The following is a 25288-nucleotide window of genomic DNA, read 5'->3' on the forward strand; positions in this document are numbered from 1 at the left end:
GTTTGGTAGGGCTCTAGGTGACGATTTGGCTCCCTTTTTGAGACACATACCATTAAAGCATCCCAAGGTAAGTAATGTAACATGCACACATGTACGCACGCACACACACACACGCTGAGCTGGAATGTGACATTCTGATAAACTATAATTTTCTCACTCCTGCTCTCCCTTCTTTGAACATGTCAATGCCCATAAACAGTTACCTTTTAAATGTGTCGTAAGTTACTGTCTTTTTTGCCAGTTCTCAGTAAGTAATACTATAGCTGTTCAGCACACTGACGGCTTTCTGGTAGACCTGTACCTGATTTAAAAAGAAAAAAAATGAAATAAATCCAGTTCAGGTTAATCCAGGGTTCACTGGGTGAGAGAAAAAGCAGAGAGCTATTCTTAGAAACGTCCTTATTTTTACCTTTTGTAGAGCTGCTACCTGGAATTCAGTTCACAACTTAGTGAGAGCCTATTGCCTGGATTCTGGCTCCAGGGTTGACCCTTGAATGAGTCCATCATCCTTGTGCCTAGCATTTATCTGTGGCGGTCTGCCTTCATGTCACTCTTGTGAGTTTACATTTCTTGATTTAGAAGATGGGGATGAGCTTATATTCAGTTAAGTGTTCTAGAGTGCCATTCATTCAATCAATCAATCAGGGAAATTGTAAGTGCGGTACTCACCCGTGAGGGTGTCCAGGCACTGGGATGAGGGCTGGGGAAGCAGCTCCAGTCAATCAAAGAGCCAGGTCTTGAGGGTCTTCCTGAAGATGTGCATGGTGGGGGAGCGTCTGATGTTAATCAGCAGCCCGTTCCAGGTCTTGGCCGCGAATTAGGAGTAGGTTCTTCCACCCGTTCTTGCTCTGCGAATGCGCGGGGTTCGGTGAGGGTGAGGTTGGCGGATTGGAGGTTCCTCTTGGGTACGTGGAAGGAGATTCTGTCGTTGAGGTATTGGATTCCGGTGTTGTGGAGGCATTTGTAGGCGTGAATGAGTATTTTGAAGATTACTCTTTTCTCGACGGGGAGCTAGTGGAAGTTACGCAGGTGCTGGGTGATGTGTTTGTGTCGGGGATGCCGAGGACGATTCTGGCTCTGGTGTTCTGGATGGTGTGGAGGTTGCGGAGCAGAGACTGGTTGATCCTGGCATAGAGGGCATTTCCCTAGTCCAGTCTGTTGGTTATGAGTGCGTGGGGGATGGTCTTCCTTGATTCGGGGATCCATTTGAAGGCCGTTGGGAGGGTGGTGAAGCAGGTGGAGGCGTCGGTGTTGACCTGTCGGGTATGGAGAGGGAGGAGTTGAGTACGATGCCGAGGTTTCGGGTGTGGTCTGTGTGGGGGGCTGCCGAGAGCGGTGGGCCACCAGGAGTTGTCCCATGCAGAGGAGGAGAGGACGAGGACCTCTGTCTTCTCCGAGTTGATCTTAAGGCAGCTGCTGCTCATCCAGGATGCAACGTCTTTAATTCCTTCCTGGAAGTTGAGTCTGGTGGTAATGGGGTCCTTGGTGAGGGAGAGGATGAGCTGTGTGTCGTCGGCGTAGGATGCTATGCTGAGTGCAAGCCGTCTGACGATGGCTGCGAGGGGCGCCATGTAGATGTTTAAGAGCGACCCCTGACCCTACCAGGTAGGCCGCTTCCTCTCCACACAGCACTGCCTGTGTCTCCTTGCCCCAGCTGCCGCTGCCGAGGAAGTTCGAGGCCCTCCACCACCTGCAGGCTACCACCTGTGCCTCATCCCTGGTGGTCAGTGGTAGGCTTTTGGTAGGTTTGTTCATCCTCCGCTTTATTGCTTTTATTGTATTGCTTGTATTTTCATTGTTGTATCTGTGACTGCTGTTGTCTGTCTGTCTTCCCCCGCTGCCTGTATGTGGTTTGTGCCCCTTTTTAGGGCTCGGGCCTAGCGTACACTGCGCAGCAGTGTCGCACAGCGAGAGTCTTTTTCCTGGCGTTTTGAAAATGGACCTGGAAATTCCACACAGCTTGTACGCGTTATTTCCAAGGTCCATTTTCATTGGAATTTGCGTGCGTGCTGTTTTTTAACAGAACACACAATAGGCCATAGGCGGTCGCGTAGCTCCACCTATGGCCTATTGGTGTCTGTTACGTGCACCAGAGGCCATATGTTTTGAATTATCGTGGCTTGACAGCCACGATAATTCAAAACATATGCTCGCAGTGGTGCGGGCACGCGCACCACTTGCGGGCTTTTTTTTTTTTTTTATACAGGGAAGATGACAGATCTTTGCTATGACAACAGACACGGACCTCAAAGTGACACAAATCATGCTGAGAGGTTATCTGTCGCCGAGCAATAAAGGAAGTCTCCTGTGTATTATACCTTATGCAGTAACATCTTCCTTGGCTCTCAGAAATGTTTCCTATATGGCTCTAGTTCGAAATGTTGATCTGTGCATCGCAATCATTCCCACTGTGCGCACGAAGTAACAGTTTCGATTTCAAATCTGTATGAACCTGCAAGCACGCGCTTTGTCAGAACTCGCTGGGCCGGAGGTGCTCGGAGAGAATTATCGTTGTTTATAAACAGTCTGTCTATGGACTTTGGACGCCGTTTCAGCAAACGTTTGTGCGAGAGAGGATTTCCAATATGGCCACATAAAAACGATGCCTGCTACATTTGGCTCAAGAAAATACAAATTGGAATGAAGAACGGGCTTTGTACATTCTACCTACATGTAAACAGCATCTGTCGTCAACAAGAGCTAAAACAGGTCCGGGTACTTTGTGAAAGCCCACCCCCACCGCAGCACAATATGGTAATTCGGGCACTGCAGATGGCCTGGTTTGAGGCTCTGTTCCGCAGCCCCGGGAATCCTCGCTGTCTTTTCTCCAGTTGAAAGCAGAGCTCGTGCTACAGAGATTTAAGGACGCAGGCTGTCCGGTTGCTCTGGTAATGCACTCTCTGGCAGCAGCTGATACAATCATACAGTGTGCTTTATTGCTGCATGTAGCGCTCATTCTTTAACTGAATGCTAGTGGTGTCAATGGGAATGCCAACCCTCTTGATTCGGTGGCTCGTTTCTGATTTTCCACAGCATCATATTTCCAGAAGACACTCCCTTAAGTCATTTTTCATGGCTAGGAAGGACGCTCAGTTGGTTAAAGCACTAAGGAATTGTGAGGAAAAAAAATCTACACGTGAATTCTTTGGCGCCAGCGAAGCTCTCGCGGATTGGCCGGAAACGACCAGAAAACCCGAGTTTACAGCTGAGCCCTCCTTCGGCGCGAGTCCGTGCTTGCCTCTGTGCAGCGGTGCTCGAGGGTGGCTGCGAGCAGGGACCCGGGTGCAGTAAAGATGGAAGCGGCCCTTCTGTTTGCCAGGATCCCAGTTCCTGCCTTCTCTGTGCCCCACATGCCGTGTACAGCCACACAGGAACCAGACTGGTGCACTGGAAAACGCAGCCGAGCGCCCACTGGTCTGGGAAGAGGAACATTTTTTCTCCGTTTCTAAAAGTAGCACAGCCGAACTCTGTGGGTGGATGCAACTGCTGCGGAAACACATATGGACCGACAGGTCACAGTTTTTTATGCGGCAGGGCCAGCAGCTAATTTAATCCTTCTAGGTCGATACTATGAGGACCAGCGTTGTGGCACCAAGCCCATCTGTTTACGGAGTTACAGCTGTGCATCACCGTGACAGCAAGTGTAATATACGAGTGACTTCGCCTGGCGGACACTGTTAAGGGGGTGAGAGGTGGGTCTGTGTCTGCCCTACAGGTCTGTTACAGTGTATAGTAGCAGGCTTGTTCTGAGCTTCACCTCCCTCATACGACCTCCTACTTAAACTTTCGTGTAATTGCCCTGGTCTTCGTCAGTATTCATGTTTTGCTCGGTTTCACCCAGAGTGTGCGATTTTGTATTCCAGGTTGCACTTTCCCCCGAAGTTCCGTCGGAACTTGTCGGGCTTTCAATTGAAGTACAGAAGTGCAGGTACTAGGTATCCAGAGTACCTATTTTCTCCTGAGCTGTGGCGGTATCCTCCGATTAAATATATTATAATATTCATAACGGTGCTGAGAAGTGCAGGTAACTCGCGCTTTCAAGTAAATACAGGTACTCAGTACCAGATAGTGCCTGGCTGTTTAAAGCACTGCAAGACTGCAGTATATCACAAAGGGTCGGGGTTTACTGGAAAGTTACGCGGCAGCTATTCACTGATGACGCATACCAGGAATTTACTTTGGAGTTATGGCATTTCACATAGGCCTTCTATAAACTAATACAGGAACTTCCCCCATGCAGTCCCAAATTCCTGCGTGACTTGTGACATTTATGCCAGGTGGAACTTTATCCAACATGTATCAGCACTTCTCTACAGTATCTACATGCATCTTATAGTACCATATCAGAATGTTTCTGGGAGTCTATCATGGTTACAATACGAGCATATTACCACTTTTCGGCAATACCATCATTTACATATTCAGTCTATGACAGCACTTTTCTGCAGGGATAATGTGAATCTAATAAAAGCACTCTGCGCATCGCTGCAAGGCACACACCACACACACAACACCACACACATAACACTACATACATAAGACCACATACACACACACACACACACAACACCACACACACAACACCACACACATAACACTACATATATAAGACCACACCACACCCACCACACCCACCACACCACACCACACCACACACACCACACAACACCACACACACATACACAACACCACACACACACCACCACACACACACCACCACCCACACACCACCACCCACACACTCACTCACCACCACACACTCACTCACCACCACACTCACTCACCACCACACTCACTCACCACCACACTCACTCACCACCACACTCACTCACCACCACACTCACCACCACACACTCACTCACCACCACACACTCACTCACCACCACACACTCACTCACCACCACACACTCACTCACCACCACACACTCACTCACCACCACACACTCACTCACCACCACACACTCACTCACCACCACGTACTCACCACCACGTACTCACCACCACGTACTCACCACCACATACTCACCACCACATACTCACCACCACACTTTCACCAGGCACACACACACACACACACACACACACACACACACCACCACCCGTCGGTGCACGCTTTCACCAGTCACATACAACACCAACCGTCTGTGCACACTTTCAACAGGCACACACAACACCAGCCGTCACTGCGCGCTTTCACCAGGAACACACACACACACACACACCACCAGCCGTCAGTGCACGCTTTCACCAGGCACATACAACACCAACCGTCTGTGCACGCTTTCACCAGGCACACACACACACCACCAGCCGTCTCTGCACGCTTTCACCAGGCACACACACCACCAGCCGTCTTTGCACGCTTTCACCAGGCACACACACCACCAGTTGTCAGTGCACACTTCCACTAGGCACACACATCTCCAGCCGGCAGTCCAAGCTTTCACCAGGCACCCACACCACCAGCCATCAGTGCACAATTTCTACAGGCACACACACCACCAACCATCAGTACACACATCAATTGTTAACGCATCCACAATTAACTATTGTAGCAATCACAGTATGGCACACTTTACTTTTAAACACATTCATCTAAAGCGCAGCATGCCACCATTGGTACAATTCAAATCCAACCCACATAATTCCACTACACACCACATGCGTACACTCCATAACACATGGCGAAAAGACATTGCCATTTACAATGCCATTACCTCAAACTCAAATAAATCCGAGACCTATTGCATTTCCAATGCATGTTCTTCCCTCTGTTTCCCTCGCTGTCCCCATGCTCTTTCTGCCCCGTCTCCCCTTCTGTACCCCTCGCTGCCCCCGTGTCCCTGCCCGGTTTTCCCTTCTGTTCCCCTCGCTGCCCCCGTGCCTCCCTGCCCGTTCTGCCTTCTGTTCTTAGCTGCCCCTCTATTTCTGTATTCTGTATTTTGCCTCTGTGCCACTCGTTTTTCGGTGCCCTTTTTGCCTCTGTGCCACTCGTTTTCCCCTAGTTTTTGTGCCTCTTTTGCCTTCTGTTCCACTCGTTTTATGTGCCCTCTGTTCCACTCATTTTATGTGCCCTTCTGCCCTCTGTTCCACTCGTTTTTTTATTCCCTTCTGCCCTCTGCCAGTCGTTTTTCCCTCCTTTTTGTGCCTCTTTTGCCTTCTGTTCCACTCGTTTTTGTATGCCCTTCTGCCCTCTGTGCCACTCGTTTTTCCCTCGTTTTTGTGCCTCTTTTGCCTTCTGTTCCACTCGTTTTATGTGCCCTCTGTTCCACTCGTTTTATGTGCCCTTCTGCCTTCTGTTCCACTTGTTTTTGTGCCCTTCTGCCCTCCGTGCCACTCGTTTTTCCTTCGTTTTTTGTGCCCTTCTGCCTTCTGTTCCACTCGTTTTTTGTGCCCTTTTGCCTTCTGTTCCACTCGTTTTTTGTGCCCTTCTGCCCTCTGTGCAACTCGTTTTTTGTGCCCTTCTGCCCTCTGTGCCACTCGTTTTCCCTAGTTTTTGTGCCTCTTTTGCCTTCAGTTCCACTCGTTTTGTGCTCTTCTGCCCTCTGTGCCTCTCGTTTCCCCTCGTTTGTTGTGCCCCTCTGCCTTCTGTTCCACTTGTTTCTTGTGCCCTTCTGCCCTCTGTTCCACTCGTTTTTTTGTTCCCTTGTTTTCCCTTGTTTTTGTGCCCCTTTTGTTCCACTCGTTTTTGTTCCCTTCTGCCCTCTGTGCTACTCGTTTTTCCCTCGTTTTTTGTGACCTTCTGCCCTCTGTTCCATTCGTTTTTTGAGCCCTTCTGCCCTCTGTTCCACTCGTTTTTTTGTGCCCTTCTGCCCTCTCTGCCACTAGTTTTTCCCTAGTTTCTGTGCCCGTTTTGCCTTCTGTTACCTTCATTGTCCCTCACTGCCATCGCCGCTGCGTCTCCTGCGGCCCCGCCCACTGCCCATTCGCTGCCCCGCCTCCCAGCTGCGCCTCCCTCCTCCCTCCCACCTCCCCATATAGGCCCGCCACTGCGCGGTGAGGAGAGCGACCCTTGACCCTACCAGGTAGGTAGCTCCCCCTCTGCACAGCACCGCCTGTGTCCCTGTCCCAGCTGCCGCTGCAGAGGAAGTTCGAGGCCCTCCACCACCCGCAGGCTACCACCTGCCCCTCATCCCTGGTGGCCAGTGGTAGGCCGTAGGTAGGTCTGTTCATCCTCTGCTTCATTGCTTTTATTGTATTGCTTGTATTTTAATTGTTGTGTCTGTGACTGCTGTTGTCTGTCTTCCCCCGCTGCCTGTACGTGGTCCGTGCCCCTTTTTCTTCCCTCTGTTACCCTAGCTGTCCCCGTGCTCTCTCTGCCCGGTCTTTCCTTCGGTACCCCTCGCTGCCCCCATGTCCCTGCCCAGTTTTCCCTTCTGTTCCCCACGCTGCCCCCGTACCTCTCTGCCCGTTCTGCCTTCTGTTCTTAGCTGCCCCTGTATTTCTGTATTCTGTATTTTGCCTCTGTGCCACTTGTTTTTCCGGTATTTCAGTGCCCTTTTTGCCTTCTGTGCCACTCGTTTTTTGTGCCCTTATGCCCTCTGTTTCACTCTTTTTTTTTTTGTGCCCTTCTGCCCTCTGTGCCACTCTTTTTTACCTCGTTTTTTGTGTCCCTTCTGCCTTCTGGTCCACTCGTTTTTTGTGCCCTTCTGCCCTCTGTTCCACTCGTTTTTTTGTGTTCTTCTGCCCTCTGCCACTCATTTTTCCCTCGTTTCTGTGCCCCTTTTTCCTTCTGTTACCTTCGTTGTCCCTCACCACACTCGCCCCTGCGGCCCGCCCCCCTGACTGCCCACTCAAAGTCCCCGCCTCCCGGCTGCTCCTCCCTACCACCTCCCCATATATGCCGGCTGCTGTGCGGCCGCGCCTAAGACAAGCCCGTCTGCCCCCGTCCGCGCCTGGACTGTGCCCAGTGCCAGAACCCCTGGCCCTCGCACCCGCTACGACGACTGCCACCACTACGACGCCAGCACTCTGCATGCTCTCAACTCCGGACCGACCCTAACTCCACCCTCAGAGGCACCCTCGTCTACCGATCCCCAGGACCCTGTCCCCAGTTCAGCGACTCCATCGCCGACTTGATCAGCACGCACGCCCTAACCTCCACCGACTACATCCTCCTCGGAGACCTGAACTTTCACCTTGAGAACAACAACAACAACTCCACAACCCTGATTGATAACCTCGCCAACCTCGGCCTGAAGCAACTCGTCACAATGCCCACCCACTCCGCCGGCCACACGGTCAACCGTCTTCTCAAGCCTGCATGTCTCCGTCAGCCACACCACCGAACTCCTCTGGACCGACCACCGCTGCATCCAGTTCGCCTTCCAGAAACCCACCGCACCCAACAGATCCCCCGCCGCTGCTGGAGCAAAATTACCGAAGACCAACTACACGCAAACCTCGCTCTCAGCCCACCCACCGAACCCTCCTACACCGATGACGCTGCCCACAGCCTCAGACGCTGGATCGAGGACTGTGCCAACACCCTCGTCCCGCTGAAGAAACCCGCCCTCTACGTGGGAGCCCCAACCAAGCTCATCAAGCGACTACAACGCATCCAAAACGCCTCGGCACGACTGATCCTCGAGTACCACGCCATGGCCACATCATCCCCCACCTGAGAAACCTGCACTGTCTCCCCGTCAACAAGAGGATGTCCTTCAAGCTCCTCACCCACGCACACAAGGCACTCCACAAGACCGGCCCAGCCTACTGCAACAGACTGCTCTCCTTCTACATCCCCAACCGCCAGCTACGCTCCGCCGACCTCTCACTCGCCACCGTCCCGCGCATCCGAAGAACAACCACCGGTGGGAGATCCTTCTCCCATCTCGCCGCCAAGACATGGAACACCCTCCCACTGAGCCTACGACAGACCCAAGACCTGCTGACCTTCAGGAGAATACTCAAGACCTGGCTGTTCGATCAGTAGCGTCCCACCCCAGCGCCTTGAGACCCTCGCGGGTATGTAGTGCGCTTTACAAATGATTCATTGATTGATGGGGCTGAGCGACGATCCTTAGGGTACTCGGCAGTTGATTTCCGTGGATTCTGAGAGGAAGGGTGGAAGTCTGATTCTTTGGGTTCTGCCGGCGAGGAAGGAGCAGAGCCAGTCAAGAGCGGTCTCCTGTATACCGCCTTCGTGGAGTATGGCGGTGAGTGTGCGGTGGGAGACGGTGCCGAATGCTGCAGAGAGGTAGAGTAGGATCAGGGCTGCTGTGTGTCCTTGGGCGAGGAGGGTGCGTATGTCGTCTGTGGTGGCGAGTAGGGCGGTCTCTGTGCTGTGGTTGCTGCCGAATACAGATTGGGAAGGGCCGAGGATGGAGTTTTCTTCAATGAATTTCGTTAGTAGGACGTTGACAATCTTCTCAGTGACTTTGGCCGCGAAGGGGAGAAGGGAGATGGATCGGTAGCTCTTGAGGGCCGTGGGATCTGCTGAGGGCTTCTTGAGTAGAGGTCTGACTTCTGCGCATTTCCAGTCATCAGGAAAGATATCAGTTTCGAAGGTGGGGTTGCTGGTGCGTCGTAGTTCTGGAGCGATGGCGGCAGCTCTGTGGAATATGTGAGGGGGGCAGGGGTCTGTGAGTGCTCCTGAGTGGATGTCTTTCATGGTTGTTGCGGTGTCTTCGGTGGTGACTGGGGTCCAGGAGGAGATGGTTGGGTGGCTGGTGTTGCTGGAGGATTGAGTGGTTTTGGAGTCGTTGAAGTTATTGTAGAGGCCCTTGATCTTCAGATGGAAGTAGGAGCTAAGCTTGTTGCAGAGGTCCTGGGAGGGGGTGATGCCCGTGGTTTCACAGGGGGATTGGTGAATTCCTGGATGACGCTGAAGAGTTCCTTGGAGTTGCTGGCGTTGGCGAGGATCTTGTTGATTAAGGTCCTTTTAGTGGATCTGATGCATTGGTGGTATTCTGTCATGGTGTTCTTGTAGGTGGTCCGGTCTACAAAGGATTTGCTGTTTCTCCAGTTCTTCTCGAGACGTATGCTGATGCGTCTGGATTCTTGGAGGTCTCATGGTGAACAAGGATAGGTGACTTTCTCATAATCCTGATTCTCTATCATGTGAATCTTGGCTTCGCTCGTGGACAACCTGGTCTTTCCCTTGGGAAACCTAGAAAGCAGATCATAGTGGACAGATCCGAATTAGGATGAAACTGCTAAGGTGAGGTGCACTTGTGATAGAGATTAAGAAGAATATAGCATCTAAATCTGTGGACAACTATTTGTGCAGGTACATAAGGTTTTAATTGGGTCAAAAATATATCCATTTCTTTTTATCCCTGCCCAGAGTTGGACTTTAACGTCTCTGGGGATTTTACTTCGGGAGCATCTGCCATGAATGTTAACCATTCGTCACACGCTGGCAATGACTTTACCTACGAGTCTGGAACACTGGAGAAGAAGAGGCCTGTCAGCATGGCTATAATGGAGAGCGATATAAAGAACAGCAGGTATGCAAATGGTGCGGTGTGTGCTTGTAGTTTCTAACCTGTTGCAAGACTGCTGAAGGCAGCTGAGTGAAAGGCCTAGTGCACAGTATTAGTATTTACCGCCAGTTACCCACATGGGTGACCCAGAATACATGCTTAGTAATTCCTTATACCACCTCATGCCAAATGAATACAGAGGTGTTGGTGCAGAAATAATGTTGCTCTCCCAAATGTTTGTCTTGGAGAAGCATACTGGCCACTTACCCCTTTCTCATGCCCACTGTTTAGTGCTCTTTCCCCCAAAAATCTATTTTATGAGGTAATCCAAGTGCAGAGAGACATGGTTTTGCCTCTAACTGGCAGTGGGTGATTATTAAACATACACAAAGTGTAGGAATGCTTTGGTATGAACTTACTATACCACAGAGCAAGTTAGTAATGCAAAGCTCACATAAATACCCTTGTATTCTTACTTTTGTCACTGTTTTGGATACTTATTGCTTTCCCGACAAGCCATGAAGTCTCCTAAAACATTGTCAGGTAATATTTGCCCCTGCTTATACCACAAATGATCAGATAATTCTTGCAGACTGATTTGTATGCTGCCAGGCAACCTTGACACCACTGTCTGATGTACTGCCATTTTGAGATAATAAGTTATGTTAAATTAAGTGACAAAATGTATAAGGGGCCCTAGTAAATAGCTTTTTTCTGTCTTACCTAAAAATCCAAATATCATTTGAAGGTAGATGATTTATAACCCTAACGAGGTGTTATGTTCTGTACAAAGAACCGTACTATACACATTTCCTTCAAAATCTTCAGTTCATGAGACATTTTAGCTACAATCCAAACCCAAATGACAAATGAGATTCAGCACATATGGCCAGCTACGTAAGCATAGTTCTACTTCCTCACAGTGAACTTCTCATGACCTCCCGCATGTCAGCGAGGATCTCACAAGTTATATCAGTAGTTACATATCACATCACCAGTGACATCAGTACTTTAATTCCGGTGGCAGAAGTGGAGTTCTTCTGGCAGCTACAAGATGGACGCATACATAGAGAAAAAAGGCAGACACAGCTATAATCATTAGTAACACATCAATTATTTGTAGTTGCAATATGGCAGTACTGTTTGCAAAGGGAACTTAGAAAAAAGTTTCTTGTTTCACTGCTAGGAATTCGATGTTTAAAATAATAATTGTTCAAAGTGGCAATTTTCATTGGTGTCTATGGTGAGGTACTATGTGATGTCACCCTGATGCAATCGAAGATACAATTGCAATGTAATAAGTGTGTCTCGAGAATAACGGTTGGGACATTTACACTTGTATAGAAAAAAAGCCACCAAGGGGATATTTTACACAAACAATTGAAACGTTGTTAATCTCACAGATACTTTAAATGAATGGTATCAACCACACGTTCATGCCTGGCAGGCAGTCCCGCATATATTCCCACAAAACAGCTTATTTAGACAAAACATCAAATTCTCAAAAAGGCATATGTTTAAGGGATATTTACTTCAAAGATTGAACAAAAATGTCATTGATGAGAACTTTCGATATACATGAATGTATATTCTTGCATACAGCAAAAATATGTCTGATGTAGAGAAGAAGTTCAGAATTAAAGAGGAGACTGTAATGTTGACTCTGCTAGTTGCTACTTCACAAACCAAGTGTCTTCTCATTTACAATCACACATACTCTGAATTGAATGAGTGATCCAAAAAAACTCTGTATGCAAGAGTGAATCGTCACTTGCTTGTCTTTTCTAGATGGACACTTCTGAACTTCTTTCTTACATTTTCTTTCATTGCACCAGTCTCCCTGCCCCAAACCAGGGCTCAATTATGTGTTAAGTAAATAGGGTATGGTGTAGACCCAGTGTAAAACCCTGGATTCAAAACACACTACAAACTCTGCAATCTTGTTTGTTCAGAGGAGTGTGTCATGCCTGGGATATCAGTCTTGGTTCAGCTCTCGCATTCTGTGGTGTAGACTAGAAGGACTCTAAAAATAATGTTGAGCACAGTTAAGCCTGCAAGGTGACTTGGAGCCCTAACCCCTTAAATGTGTTGCTGACTTTGCCTGGTTTTGAGTGATTTCTTGCACCCTTATTGCTCCCATGTGTACATGAAAGACTCCCTCAGTGATCTTTCTCCCTCCTGTTGTGGCAGCCCAAGGAAGGTGCACAGGTAACATGTCCTGCTGATTGTCTACGTTCCTCCCATTCTTTCTACTCTTTGCATGCAGACACTGAGTGCCAGCGCTGCTGTGTTAGTAACCTGTAGTTGTTCTTCATATCAGAAGTAGCACATACCACCCAGCGTGTGACCAGTGCTTAGCACACAAGGACTTATGGAGGCCCTATGGAGAAATCCTATTGGAAAGGTCACATTTATATACTTTGAGATGTTTCAACGCGGAGCTAATTTGCACTGTTCATCCTGGAACATTGTTTGACTTGCAGCATGGATCAGCAACACATCACAGGTACTGTTGGGTGTCATACCCAGGAGCCAATCGTTGAGGAGTCCGTATCACTCGCCCTTATGCAGAACATCACATTGAGTGCCCAAGATGCTGCAATTGGAAACTGCAGTCTGTTTGGTTTATTCTTAATCACATGATAATCATCAATAAGCTTTAATGTTCAATAATAAAAGGGGAGTGCTTAAAAGCTATGCCAGGAATTAGTATATTTGAAAGCTGCACCAGCCGAGAGCGTGTGCACAACCCACACCAGGGAGTGGTGAGATTAGACACTTTCTCCCATATAAGCTACATTGGGAATGTGTTTGGCCTCACTGTGGATAGTGTCTGCTTGGAAGGTATAGGCTACTCTAGAAAGTGGTGGGTTTAGAAGCTATGCTGTGTGTGGTGTGCTTAGAAGCTATGCTGTGGCTTAGTAAATATGCCTGGACTCTGTACTTCAAATGCTCTTGCTGGAAGCTGTGCAGCGAATAGGTGTGCTTAGAAACTGTCCCTGAAATTAGTTTCATAGAAGTGACACTAGAGGGATTTGATTATATGGCAGGTATTTGCATATTTAAAACGCAGAGGCCTTTGGATGTACGGAGGAAATGGGTGTACTTGGAAGTTGCGCTTGGAATGGATGTGCTTAGATGCTTTGCTTAGAATAGAGTACTGGAAAAGCTAAGCCTCTTGGCCCCCTAGTGATATGTTAAAGTACATTCCCATTCACTTCTCTCACTCCCATTTGATACTGTACTGGAACAAAGCACCAGGTTACCAACAACCAGTCTACTTGCTGCCTTCTTTGCCTACCGATCTTTGCAAGGTTTAGCTCTCCTGGAATAAGTAAAGCATGTGCCAAGTGAGAACTTGAAGTACTGGTGAGCACGCGAGGGTTAAGCATGGCTCATTTTCAACAGGCAATGGGAAGCCTGCAGCACACTGTCACTGTGATGGGACGTGCACAAGACTAATATGATTTTTTTTCTCCAAGTGTTGACACATTTTATCTACTCAACAGTGTGTTTGACAGAAACAACATATGGGTTTAACGTGGAACCATATTGTCAAGATGGCGGAGTCATTAACTAGAGGATGGCACACGTTTTGTAGATACTACAGCTACTTTGTGAAGATTTTATGGATCTGTATGTAATGCATTGAATGGAAAGCATATCAAGCCTTGGAATAAAGGGGCCATGGAAGGGCATTTGCAATGCTTAAATAAAAGTTGAACACTCATTTCTTCCCCTGACATGATGTAGCAACTGCAGAGGCTCTCTTGAACAGGATTATCCAGTGCCTTTTCAATACCATAAGATAGATTGTTGACGTCGAAAGAATGGGTAAATAATTGCAGCCCATAAATAGAAGATATTAAGATAGTCTACTCTTACCTTACCGAAGACATCTGCATGGTATCTGAGGATGAGCACTGGATTTTCCCCATTTGCTTAGATTACCAACATGTTAAAGTGATGCATTCCCTGGTTTGTGATTCCATAAAGGTCTCACTTTTTATCTTTTCATAAAGTTGTGCTCCTAAAATGGCACTAATATCACTAATTGTGCTCTAATGTTATTACAGCCAGACTCCCATGATCATTTTAACATGTGTGTTCTAATCAGGCCAAAAACATGTTGTGGCTGTCCAGGTTCCTACTGGCGTCCAGCATGGGCTCTTGGTCTCTGGCGTGGGCAACAACTTCCTGCTTCAGATTGTGGTGTTTGCTGTGTCTCCCTACGCTTGCATGTGTGTGCGCTCACTCTGTCTTCTCTCTGTAGCATGGGAATGAAGGTTTTGGAGTTCCATGTGAATCCTCGGCGTACCGGCACTGTAAACCGCAAGCATACATCCCCAGCTTTCCAGCCGCCCCTTCCACCCACCGATGCTGGCTTGCCTACGGAGGCGCAGGTGCCACTGGCTGGTGTGAATGACACCACTTTGGCAAGTGCTCCTCTTGCGCCCCTTGTTGGCCCTGCAGACCCGTTGCCCAGCCATGGAAATGAGGAGCCCAGGTAAGGACAAAAAATTGCCACAGCAGTGGGGGAAAGGTGATTCCTGAGATATCTGGCCATGCAGCTAAAGGTATAGGAGTATATGCCACTGCTGACAAACAGTAGAACACAGACTTTTTATTCTAGAGCGGATGCATTGTCGGTGTAATCACATGATCGCATTATGAAAGGCCCCTGAACCCACAGTGAGAGGCTCCCAGCACACAGTAGAGCCATAGTCTGAAGCGAACAACCTATGCAGCAAAGATCCTCTCCCATGTCCAGCACCTCTCATCTTTTTATGAATGCTCCTCCCACTGTAGTAGTTTGTCACTTAGCGTTTGAGTAAGAGGAAATGAGTCAATTTCCCAGAGTATTAACTTTATATTTGCACGAAGGCAAGAAAGGCAACATATGTTCATGCAAGGCCTCATCATTTCTGCAAGGCTGCTGTTCTAGAGTAAGAATATACAACAGCTGCCCAGTAATGTGTAGAGCAAGCTGTGAAACGGCATTGATGTGCAATTGCGTGGACTTCCAGAGAGAGGGCTATGCACTTCGACAAATGGGTTAAGAGTGTTGAATCAGATTCAGAGCAATAGAAGAGCCCAGGAAGAGAGCAATGGTCAGGTGCAAGTAGAAGTATACAAGAGCAAGTGGGCACCATAAGTATACACACTTGCTTTCGTACGGGAAAGAGCCTATACATCTCGTTATAACCTCTCTTCAGCAGAAACTTCACTAGAGTCAGTTAGATGGGATAGGAGACCAACATTTGTGCATGCACAGATGCCTCACTGCTACCCTACAACAAGACTTATTAATAGAAATGTAGCAACATCATCTGCCACAGAGCCACGTCTATAGTGCATGACAAGGATGGCCCATTAACAGGGTGTCTGAGCAGATGGCAGCAGAGACTGCTTTCGAGAGGAGCATTTATCTTCCCAGCAGAGTCCCACTGCTCAGTCAAAGCCATACAGCAGTCCTTTAAATCCTCTCTACTTGATTTTATATTCCTAATTCTTCTTGTTAGGGATCATTCTAACCATTTCTATCCAATTCCAAGGATATGTGGTTTATCTTGTAACCATCTAACTTCAAGCACTGTCTGTCCTGAATACTGTCTGTCCTGGATAGGCCTGACGCTCAGAATTGATGGTCAGCCAGGATCCTGAAAGTGCCCTAGTAAGTATTGCACTCTCTCTCTGCTGGTATGTCCTCAATATCCCAGTGGTCGGGGTTTGCTGGGTTCTCCCTAAATAAATTCCACACTCACTGTGGTCCTACGGTTCTCATATACTGTGCTCTGTGCTGGGATGATTTTCACATTGGCTCAGTTCCAGCTGTGCTGGGATGTCTTTTACATCCTGCCTGTTTTGGGTGTTCATCATATAATCTGATAGTGTTAGATTGTCCTTTACCTACACTACACACCTAGACTGCGCTGGGACATTCTTCCTCATTCATCTGCTCTAGCCGTGTTGGGATGTCCTTCACACCCTTGGGCATTGGTTGTCCAGGAATGTCCTTCTTATCCCTTGTGTAATGTTTGTGTCGGATGTTTGGTACAAATTATTTGCACCTTCTAGGTTCATGACACCTGCTGGTGTTCATTGAAACTTCAAAGATGCTTGAGGCATGTTTCCACCCTAAGCTGTCCTGGAAGAACTTTTCAGCAGACAACACATCCATCTCTCTAAGTTGGCAGTACTTCTCAAAATACTTTTCTACCGTTTACAGGCTCCATACTTTGATCAGTTCCAGTAACGCTCTTTCAGCGGTGCAGCCTGTAAGGGGTCACCAACGGGCTGCCTCGGAGGGAGGACGACCTATTATTCAAGGGGATGTCAGGTATTTATTTACAAATCTGTTCTGCTGACCGGTGGTGGAACCTGCCTCGTCTTTTGGTCCGTCCTTCCCAATGCAAGCAGGAGATACTGTGGGATCTTTCTTAACTCACTTCTGTCGCTGGCAGCTGGACTCTTCGGGCTTTGCTTTTGTTGTTATACTTACATGCAGTAACGTATTTGTCCTCTTGTGGCCCACATAGTGAAACTGCTGCTTTTGGTTCTCTTATATTACTAACTACTAACAACCTAGTACCGCCTTGTTAATAAAACAGAAACTGCAGCTTGTACCACTCATGCTTTCCCTTATTCTTGTACGGTCGCAACCCTCCTGTGCACAAGTGTGATGTCCACCTCAGTTTTACATTTTCTGGCCGATTGGTTCATACTTCAACCCTCTTAGTGCGCACATGAGTGCTTCCTACAAGTTTTGGGATTCCTCCAATTCATAGTGTGTTAGCAATTTTAGACCTTGTATTGGGTCAGCAAAGCCACTTCAGGCCGGTTTGAAGGCATTTATTATTTGTGGCAAATAATTGTTATTGGACCTTCATACCTTCATAAGGCCTGCTTCAACTGTTGCAGCCCCCACTCTTTGTTGAGATTTATCAAGCTGCTTGAGAAATGATCTTCAGCTGTTGCGTATCAAAGACACAGGAGTATTACAGCTGAAAAAGGTAAACAAACTCAGGTGTGGTACCTCAGTAATAATCCGAAGACTGCGTCCTCCATTTTATTTTCTTCTTTTGAACGTTCATAGGGTAGTAAAAATTGGTTGCGACTAAAGAGCGTGCTGTATAATCATTTAGGTCCCAGTAGTGAATAATCTTGTTTTGTAGGAATTCCTCCATTTGGTGTCAAGGGGCTACATTTCTCAACTTCTCATACGCTCTACCTACCTTGATTTTGAGTAGACCAATGCTTCTCCTCCCTCAAACTCCCACACAGTCTCGATTCTGGTAGTCACCTTTTTGTCAGTTGATTGGCAAGTTGGGACGCCCAAATGCCCAATGCTACCTGTTCCTCCTGCAATTTCCCCTACAGAATTCCCCCAAATGGCTTTGTTGGCCTCTTCGCATCAAAGAAATGACAGCTGGAAAAGGGTCCTAGTGAAGTCGCTTGCTCATTTCTGAAGGTCTCCCATGCCCATTCTGGAGACACTGATATGAGATGGAAAGTCAAGTTGTGTGTTCTGACACCGTTCTGGCATTCTACCATCTTTATTACTGACTTATTCCCATACTCTTCAGCAACTTTGTGCCCAAGTTAAGATAAAGTCTTTTCAGTACTATTACTCTTGGCTGTTTTGGTACCGGCCCATAAATTATAAACCTAGAGACACAGTTTTGAACATATTTTCTACTTAGAACTGCCTTCCAATTTTTGCTGTCAACCTGGAGCATTAACCACATCAAGAATCTGTAAATAGAACCTTGACTGGGTTGAGGCTCCACATTCTAATCTCTCATGCAGTGCTTCCTCCCTTTCCCTTATGTAGGTTTAACGTGGCCATCTTATTGTAAACCTCTTACAGTAGCCACCGATACCAATGGAATAGGCGGACGTGGAACACTTGATGGCAACACTGGTATTGCATATATATGTGGATGATTGTCGCACACTCTCCTTAACTTTAAACTCTTTTTAGACGGTATGTGTGCTGCTCTGCATTAATACCTGCTAAGTATTGAACAACTATGAATTATGGCCTAACACCACATGGGCTATTAGGGCTGCAGTGCGCACTACTTAAATGAAAAAATTCAGAACAATTCTAAGGTGTTCAAAACATTTGACCAATGTTATACCATGTCATAACATTTATTTTTAATTCATCTTCAAATCATGAACATAAACATATTATAATTTTAAATTTCAAACTTCAAACATATACATCAATATTTGCAAATTTGTCAGAACCACCACCCAATGCATTTCGGGACTTCTTTGTCCCTTCGTCAGGGGTTCCAGTAGTCAACTGTAAAAGCAACAAGGAAACAATATGAAACGATGCCTACTCGCATAAAATGATATCAATCATCACAATACATCAGCATTAAATGTATACTGTAACGTTCACATGGATGTTATTATGCCCACACTACATCTGTTTCCACTAGTATAATCTAAAACACAACATGTATAATCAGCGACGTGAAAGAACTCATGCTTAAACAGTGCCCAGCCACCAAAAGTGCCAACATAAGAAAAACATACCTCGCAAATATTTGAAGACTTATTTCTGAAATAAAAGTATCAAAAACATCACTTCAACCAATCACGGAAAAATGATAAAAAATGAATCACCAATGTTATACTGATTAACTGCTCACCTTTTTAAACCAGTACTACCACTTAGTCCAAACAGCCACTCTCGTGGTCAGATGCTGACTCTAAAAAAATGCAATGACTGAAATCAGTAACACAATCCTCAAGCTAACAGTTTGTGATGCCTATAGTCGCCGCCAGCTGCTCACCTCTATTGTAACAGTAAATCCCACCAAGAGTCCGTATACTTAATCCTCGATACCTACAAAAAACGTAAAGGTAACATAAATACCTTTGTGATATTAACCGCTCGTTGCCTTTACCAAAATAAAACCCTCCTCGCATACCTCTTACACGCGCCGAGTGCCTTTCAAACTCATCCGCCTGGCTGTCTGATGCACTTCCGTGTCATCGTTAACAGCTTATAACGATCCCTTCCGGTCGGACTCCCATCCTGAACATTGACAACAGACTATGCCTGACTACAACCGAAGATTTGTAGAACTACAAAAAGTCCACTCGAGCCCGCAATTGTAATATGACTAAAAGTTCCTTTATATACATCAATCATTATTTCAAAACCACCGCGTTTTAAACAAACAGTCATCACTGATGACAAAAGCGAAATACTCGCCGACCACTAGTATGTTCAAATCAACAAAAACTTTATCAAACAATACCCAATGTGTGAATATGCCAAAAAGACGTGACAAGACAGCAAGAGTGACATGAAGAAAATGAATAGTTTAAAAAGGATGAATTAGTGAAATGAAGTAAAATAAAATAAACTAAATGAATCCCTGCCTGCTATTTACACCTAAGCAAGAATAAACATGAATTAACCTGCCTGCTATTTACAACTTTCACTTCCACGATCTGTATACATCGGTTTCAAACCCTTTAGTTTAGATTGCAATATGTAGTGTTATCATGTGATTCTATAGGATTCCTTAAGGCAAACTGAGGCTGTCCTCCTGCCCTAGCTATTAAAGGAAACAACTGAATTCAAATTTGTCATTAAGCCCCCCTGGGGTCAAAGTTTGCAGTTTTTTGATCCAGGAAATTTAAAACACGAATATCAGAGCATAAGAGTAGGATACGTAATCAAAATCGCACGTCTCCATTGGCAGTACATTGGATCGAACAGAGACACACCATCGCGCAGATGAAGTGTCAGATCATCGAAGCAGTAGTCCGGCATGCAGGTAGAGACAATGACCAAGCACTCCTCCAGAGAGAGGCTTTCTGGATCAAAAAACTGCAAACTTTGACCCCAGGGGGGCTTAATGACAAATTTGAATTCAGTTGTTTCCTTTAATAGCTAGGGCAGGAGGACAGCCTCAGTTTGCCTTAAGGAATCCTATAGAATCACATGTTAACACTACATATTGCAATCTAAACTAAAGGGTTTGAAACCGATGTATATAGATCGTGGAAGTGAAAGTTGTAAATAGCAGGCAGGTTAATTCATGTTTATTCTTGCTTAGGTGTAAATAGCAGGCAGGGATTCATTTAGTTTATTTTATTTTACTTCATTTCACTAATTCATCCTTTTTAAACTATTCATTTTCTTCATGTCACTCTTGCTGTCTTGTCACGTCTTTTTGGCATATTCACACATTGGGTATTGTTTGATAAAGTTTTTGTTGATTTGAACATACTAGTGGTCGGCGAGTATTTCGCTTTTGTCATCAGTGATGACTGTTTGTTTAAAACGCGGTGGTTTTGAAATAAGGATTGATGTATATAAAGGAACTTTTAGTCATATTACAATTGCGGGCTCGAGTGGACTTTTTGTAGTTCTACAAATCTTCGGTTGTAGTCAGGCATAGTCTGTTGTCAATGTTCAGGATGGGAGTCCGACCGGAAGGGATCGTTATAAGCTGTTAACGATGACACGGAAGTGCATCAGACAGCCAGGCGGATGAGTTTGAAAGGCACTCGGCGCGTGTAAGAGGTATGCGAGGAGGGTTTTATTTTGGTAAAGGCAACGAGCGGTTAATATCACAAAGGTATTTATGTTACCTTTACGTTTTTTGTAGGTATCGAGGATTAAGTATACAGACTCTTGGTGGGATTTACTGTTACAATAGAGGTGAGCAGCTGGCGGCGACTATAGGCATCACAAACTGTTAGCTTGAGGATTGTGTTACTGATTTCAGTCATTGCATTTTTTTAGAGTCAGCATCTGACCACGAGAGTGGCTGTTTGGACTAAGTGGTAGTACTGGTTTAAAAAGGTGAGCAGTTAATCAGTATAACATTGGTGATTCATTTTTTATCATTTTTCCGTGATTGGTTGAAGTGATGTTTTTGATACTTTTATTTCAGAAATAAGTCTTCAAATATTTGCGAGGTATGTTTTTCTTATGTTGGCACTTTTGGTGGCTGGGCACTGTTTAAGCATGAGTTCTTTCACGTCGCTGATTATACATGTTGTGTTTTAGATTATACTAGTGGAAACAGATGTAGTGTGGGCATAATAACATCCATGTGAACGTTACAGTATACATTTAATGCTGATGTATTGTGATGATTGATATCATTTTATGCGAGTAGGCATCGTTTCATATTGTTTCCTTGTTGCTTTTACAGTTGACTACTGGAACCCCTGACGAAGGGACAAAGAAGTCCCGAAATGCATTGGGTGGTGGTTCTGACAAATTTGCAAATATTGATGTATATGTTTGAAGTTTGAAATTTAAAATTATAATATGTTTATGTTCATGATTTGAAGATGAATTCAAAATAAATGTTATGACATGGTATAACATTGGTCAAATGTTTTGAACACCTTAGAATTGTTCTGAATTTTTTCATTTAAGTAGTGCGCACTGCAGCCCTAATAGCCCATGTGGTGTTAGGCCATAATTCAACACTGGTATTGCGACTTCCTGCATGGTCTTGACATGTAACTGCCAGGTCTGCTAGACCATTTCTGGCAAATGTCAAACTCCATTTCAGTCACTGCAGATAATTTCGTAGCATCGTTTTTCTTAAACATGCTTATTTAATCCTTAGCTTCTTCTCAGAATTCCTGTAGGCAGTCTTTAGGGATTATAATCCAAAAAGCATATTTTTTAATCCTAATGCAATGCATGGAAACCTCTCACTACGCTTTCCTACCCTTTTTATTCTTGGAAGAGAACAATGTTTGCATGGTTTTCTTGTAAAGAAACTACCACACGCAAAGATGTTCTTAAGAAGTTTTACCACATGAAGCCGAAGCCACATTCTGTATTATTTGCCAAAACAGCCAATACATGCAGATCATTCAAAGACAAGCCTACTTTGTGAGCATGTGGCCACCATCCACAATCTGGATGGAAGTGTCAAAACCAGGGAGAATCAAGGTGAACAATTACCCACTGGGTATTAATTATAATAATGATCTCACAACTCTTAGTCATGAAAACAGATAAGCCATGCCTCTGCTCCAGTTGTTTCCTTTGCATGTCCGCCTACTTGTGACAACTGGTTAAATAATCGCATGAGTTTTTTTAACAATCATAAAAAACATTTTTGAGTAGTCCCTTATCCCAAAGTGTTTGCCATTGCGCAATCCTCTGATATAAGGTGCTAATATCACATAGTTTAATGGTACTATTTCGATGAATACTGAAAGGATGAATGGCTGTGTCATCTTTGCTGGAATTCAAACATGTCACACGCAAATGTCCTCATCAAGTGATTACTTCACTGAGCTATATTTCTGATGTTTTAATTTTTCATCTGATTATTGAAAATTGTACTTCGATCACCAGGACCAAATCATTGTCTTTACTCATGAGTTTGCCTCAGTCTTCCTACAGTGTGGACCGACACACTGGCTTTCAAATGACCCTCTTTACCCCCCACATGTGGAAATCTGTGTATTGGCAATATGCTTTTGGGTTTTATGGGGCATGAGAAGGACAGCCTCTGAGGAGCTGCCCTTGGCACAGAAAGTGCGGGTATGCCATGTCAATCTTCTAGAGCCACATGTAATATTGTCTCCCTGTCCTAAAGTATACCGAAGTCCTAATTTTCGAATACAGTCACCATGAAGTATTAGATCGGGGAGCAAAGCAGTCAGTCACCTTTGGAGATGTGAGGATAGCCAAATTCTCCACTGTCAGCTCCTCACAAGAGAGAGCTCAGTCAGGCCGTGAATTCTGGAACTGTCAGGAATGAGCGAATCGGAATAATAAGGTAAATCGTATTAAGTTATTTTTGTCTCCTGCCACAACAGAGTTCTTTAGTAGCCTGTTTGAAGAAGTGTCTGTATATTCTTCCTCTTTTCCCCTTAGTCTTCAGACATTTCAGAAACTGGCAAATTGCATGTTAAACAAGCAAGCCTTTGCCAGTTTTCGTTCTTCAATGTTTTCCAGTCCGCTTGATATTTTCTCTGAGGCTGCACCTTGTTTCTGGTAAGAAAGCAGAATGTCCTCTTTTTCTTGTGTCTGGAAATAAGAACCTTGGTTACAAAGGAAGAGGTCACTGGAAGAAAGTACTCCAGTTGACTTCTGAGCCTTCTCCTCCCTGTTCCGCAGGACAAACATCTGCGTCAAGGAGAACTATCACAAGATGGATGGTATCTTGCATTAGTCAATGCTGCTAGCTTACAGCTACACTCCTCCTGCTAGACTGTTTACAGAGCCCACCAGACCTACTGTTCTCCATTGGCCGAGAAGCAGCAGTGGCTACTCTAGATGCCCGCTGCATGCAGTCCCTTTGGATGCCTCTCCTAAAAATCAAGCTTAATTTCCCTTATGGGTTCTGAGAGTCATGAGTCCTTAGTTTAGATGTCAATTGTTGCTTTTTCCTTCCCTTTCTTAGGAATCTGTTCATGTGATTTGGGAACTGTTGAGATCCATATTTCATAGTAAAACAGTTCCATATATGGGGACCTGACCTACTGAGTCCTTTGCTCATTCATTCATTATCATCATCACTTAAATAGTAGCTCACTGATTTCATGTGCTATATATCAATGCATCCATTCATTCAGTGGATGAGCCAGTCAATCCAACTAGGTGTTTAAGGAAACTGAGGTGGACATGCAGCTTTGTCTGAGAGGGAGTACTGCTGATGCATGTAAGGCTGTCCGTGCGTAGTAGTGGCTTCCCACTGCTTTGGGGTTTTAAATCTGGAGAAGCAGTTTCTGGTCCTGGTACAAAGTGGCATATGGTCAGTCTCTTCTGAATTCCTATCCTTACTCTTTATGAATGGAACAAACCAGCACGATGCATGATATAGGTCTGCTCAAGGCCACCTCCTTCTTAAGCCTTGGGATGCAACTCATTGTTATTACACTTTAACTTTCTTGAAATCTGAATATCACAGGTGAGTAGAACTAACTGTATGCTGTACTCTCTGAACCGGGGACCACTAAAGTCCCTTTGTATGAACACTATTCTGCGCCATCTAACAGTCTGAGTTGAGTAGGAATGAGATGCACTCCTAGTAATCCGAAAGTTAATCATTTGTAAACCAATTTACTCCTTTCAAACGCTTTTGGCGTGCAAAATTTGCCTTCCGCTTCGTCCTATTGCGCTGCAACATTACTAAACAACGAGGGAACTATCATAGGTTCCACCAAACTGCACAGCCACATCACTATTTGAAGCCAATTAATTAAATTCATATGCTGAACACCGCTTTGTCCTTTTTTGCCTTAATTTTATCCTATTTGCTTTCGTTCAATTCATTTTATTCACTCAAGGTTCAAAGTGAATGTTCAAAAAGGCTCTGAAGCATGAGGTGGGTTCCATATCATGATTTATTTTGTATTCACAAACCCAATGCATTTCGGGAATAGATTCCCTTCATCAGGGGCATCTAAAAATATAAGAAAATGTATACTTATAACCATTACTGTCAACCAAGCATTTCACTCAAATTCAAATAACCCATGAAATATGTACATAAAACCACATGTAAAGATATTAGCCTTAAGCCTCTCTGTAGAGCGGTGAAAATTAATCTAAAATATATCTAAAAAATAATGCCACTTCCAAAGTCTATTCCGTCATTTCTATACCCACATTATTCACATCTATTCCGCATGAACTAATAACCCCAAGATTTTTTATAAATCCTTTCCTTATCATGATTAAAAGTGTCATTTATTTTGACAAACGAAAACTTCTGTCAGCCTTTGAACGCTTACCATGACGTGCTGATCATCACCAGTTCCAGAATAACATTATTTAAAATATGTAACTTCTCATTCCTCTTCCCCAGCGTACCGAGGCGCGCGTGTCTTGTTTGACTGCA

General features: G+C 45.4%; 1 protein-coding gene across 6 annotated transcripts in view; it reads left to right on the top strand.

Annotated features, from left to right (window-relative positions):
- ARHGAP17 (Rho GTPase activating protein 17) overlaps nt 1-25288 on the top strand; it is a 337930-nt gene that overhangs the window by 280325 nt on the left and 32317 nt on the right. For 2 of the 6 annotated variants that reach the window (XM_078664823.1, XM_078664825.1), the window contains exons 16-18: nt 10289-10451; nt 14701-14934; nt 16657-16767. In XM_078664823.1, coding sequence (XP_078520949.1) covers nt 10289-10451; nt 14701-14934; nt 16657-16767 — 508 coding nt within the window. The remainder of the gene's footprint in view (nt 1-10288; nt 10452-14700; nt 14935-16656; nt 16768-25288) is intronic. The other 4 variants (XM_078664827.1, XM_078664828.1, XM_078664824.1 and 1 more) reach the window with 3 other exon arrangements.

This window comes from Lissotriton helveticus, chromosome 10 (genome assembly GCF_964261635.1).
Source record: "Lissotriton helveticus chromosome 10, aLisHel1.1, whole genome shotgun sequence".
NCBI classification, from domain to species: Eukaryota; Metazoa; Chordata; class Amphibia; order Caudata; family Salamandridae; genus Lissotriton; species Lissotriton helveticus.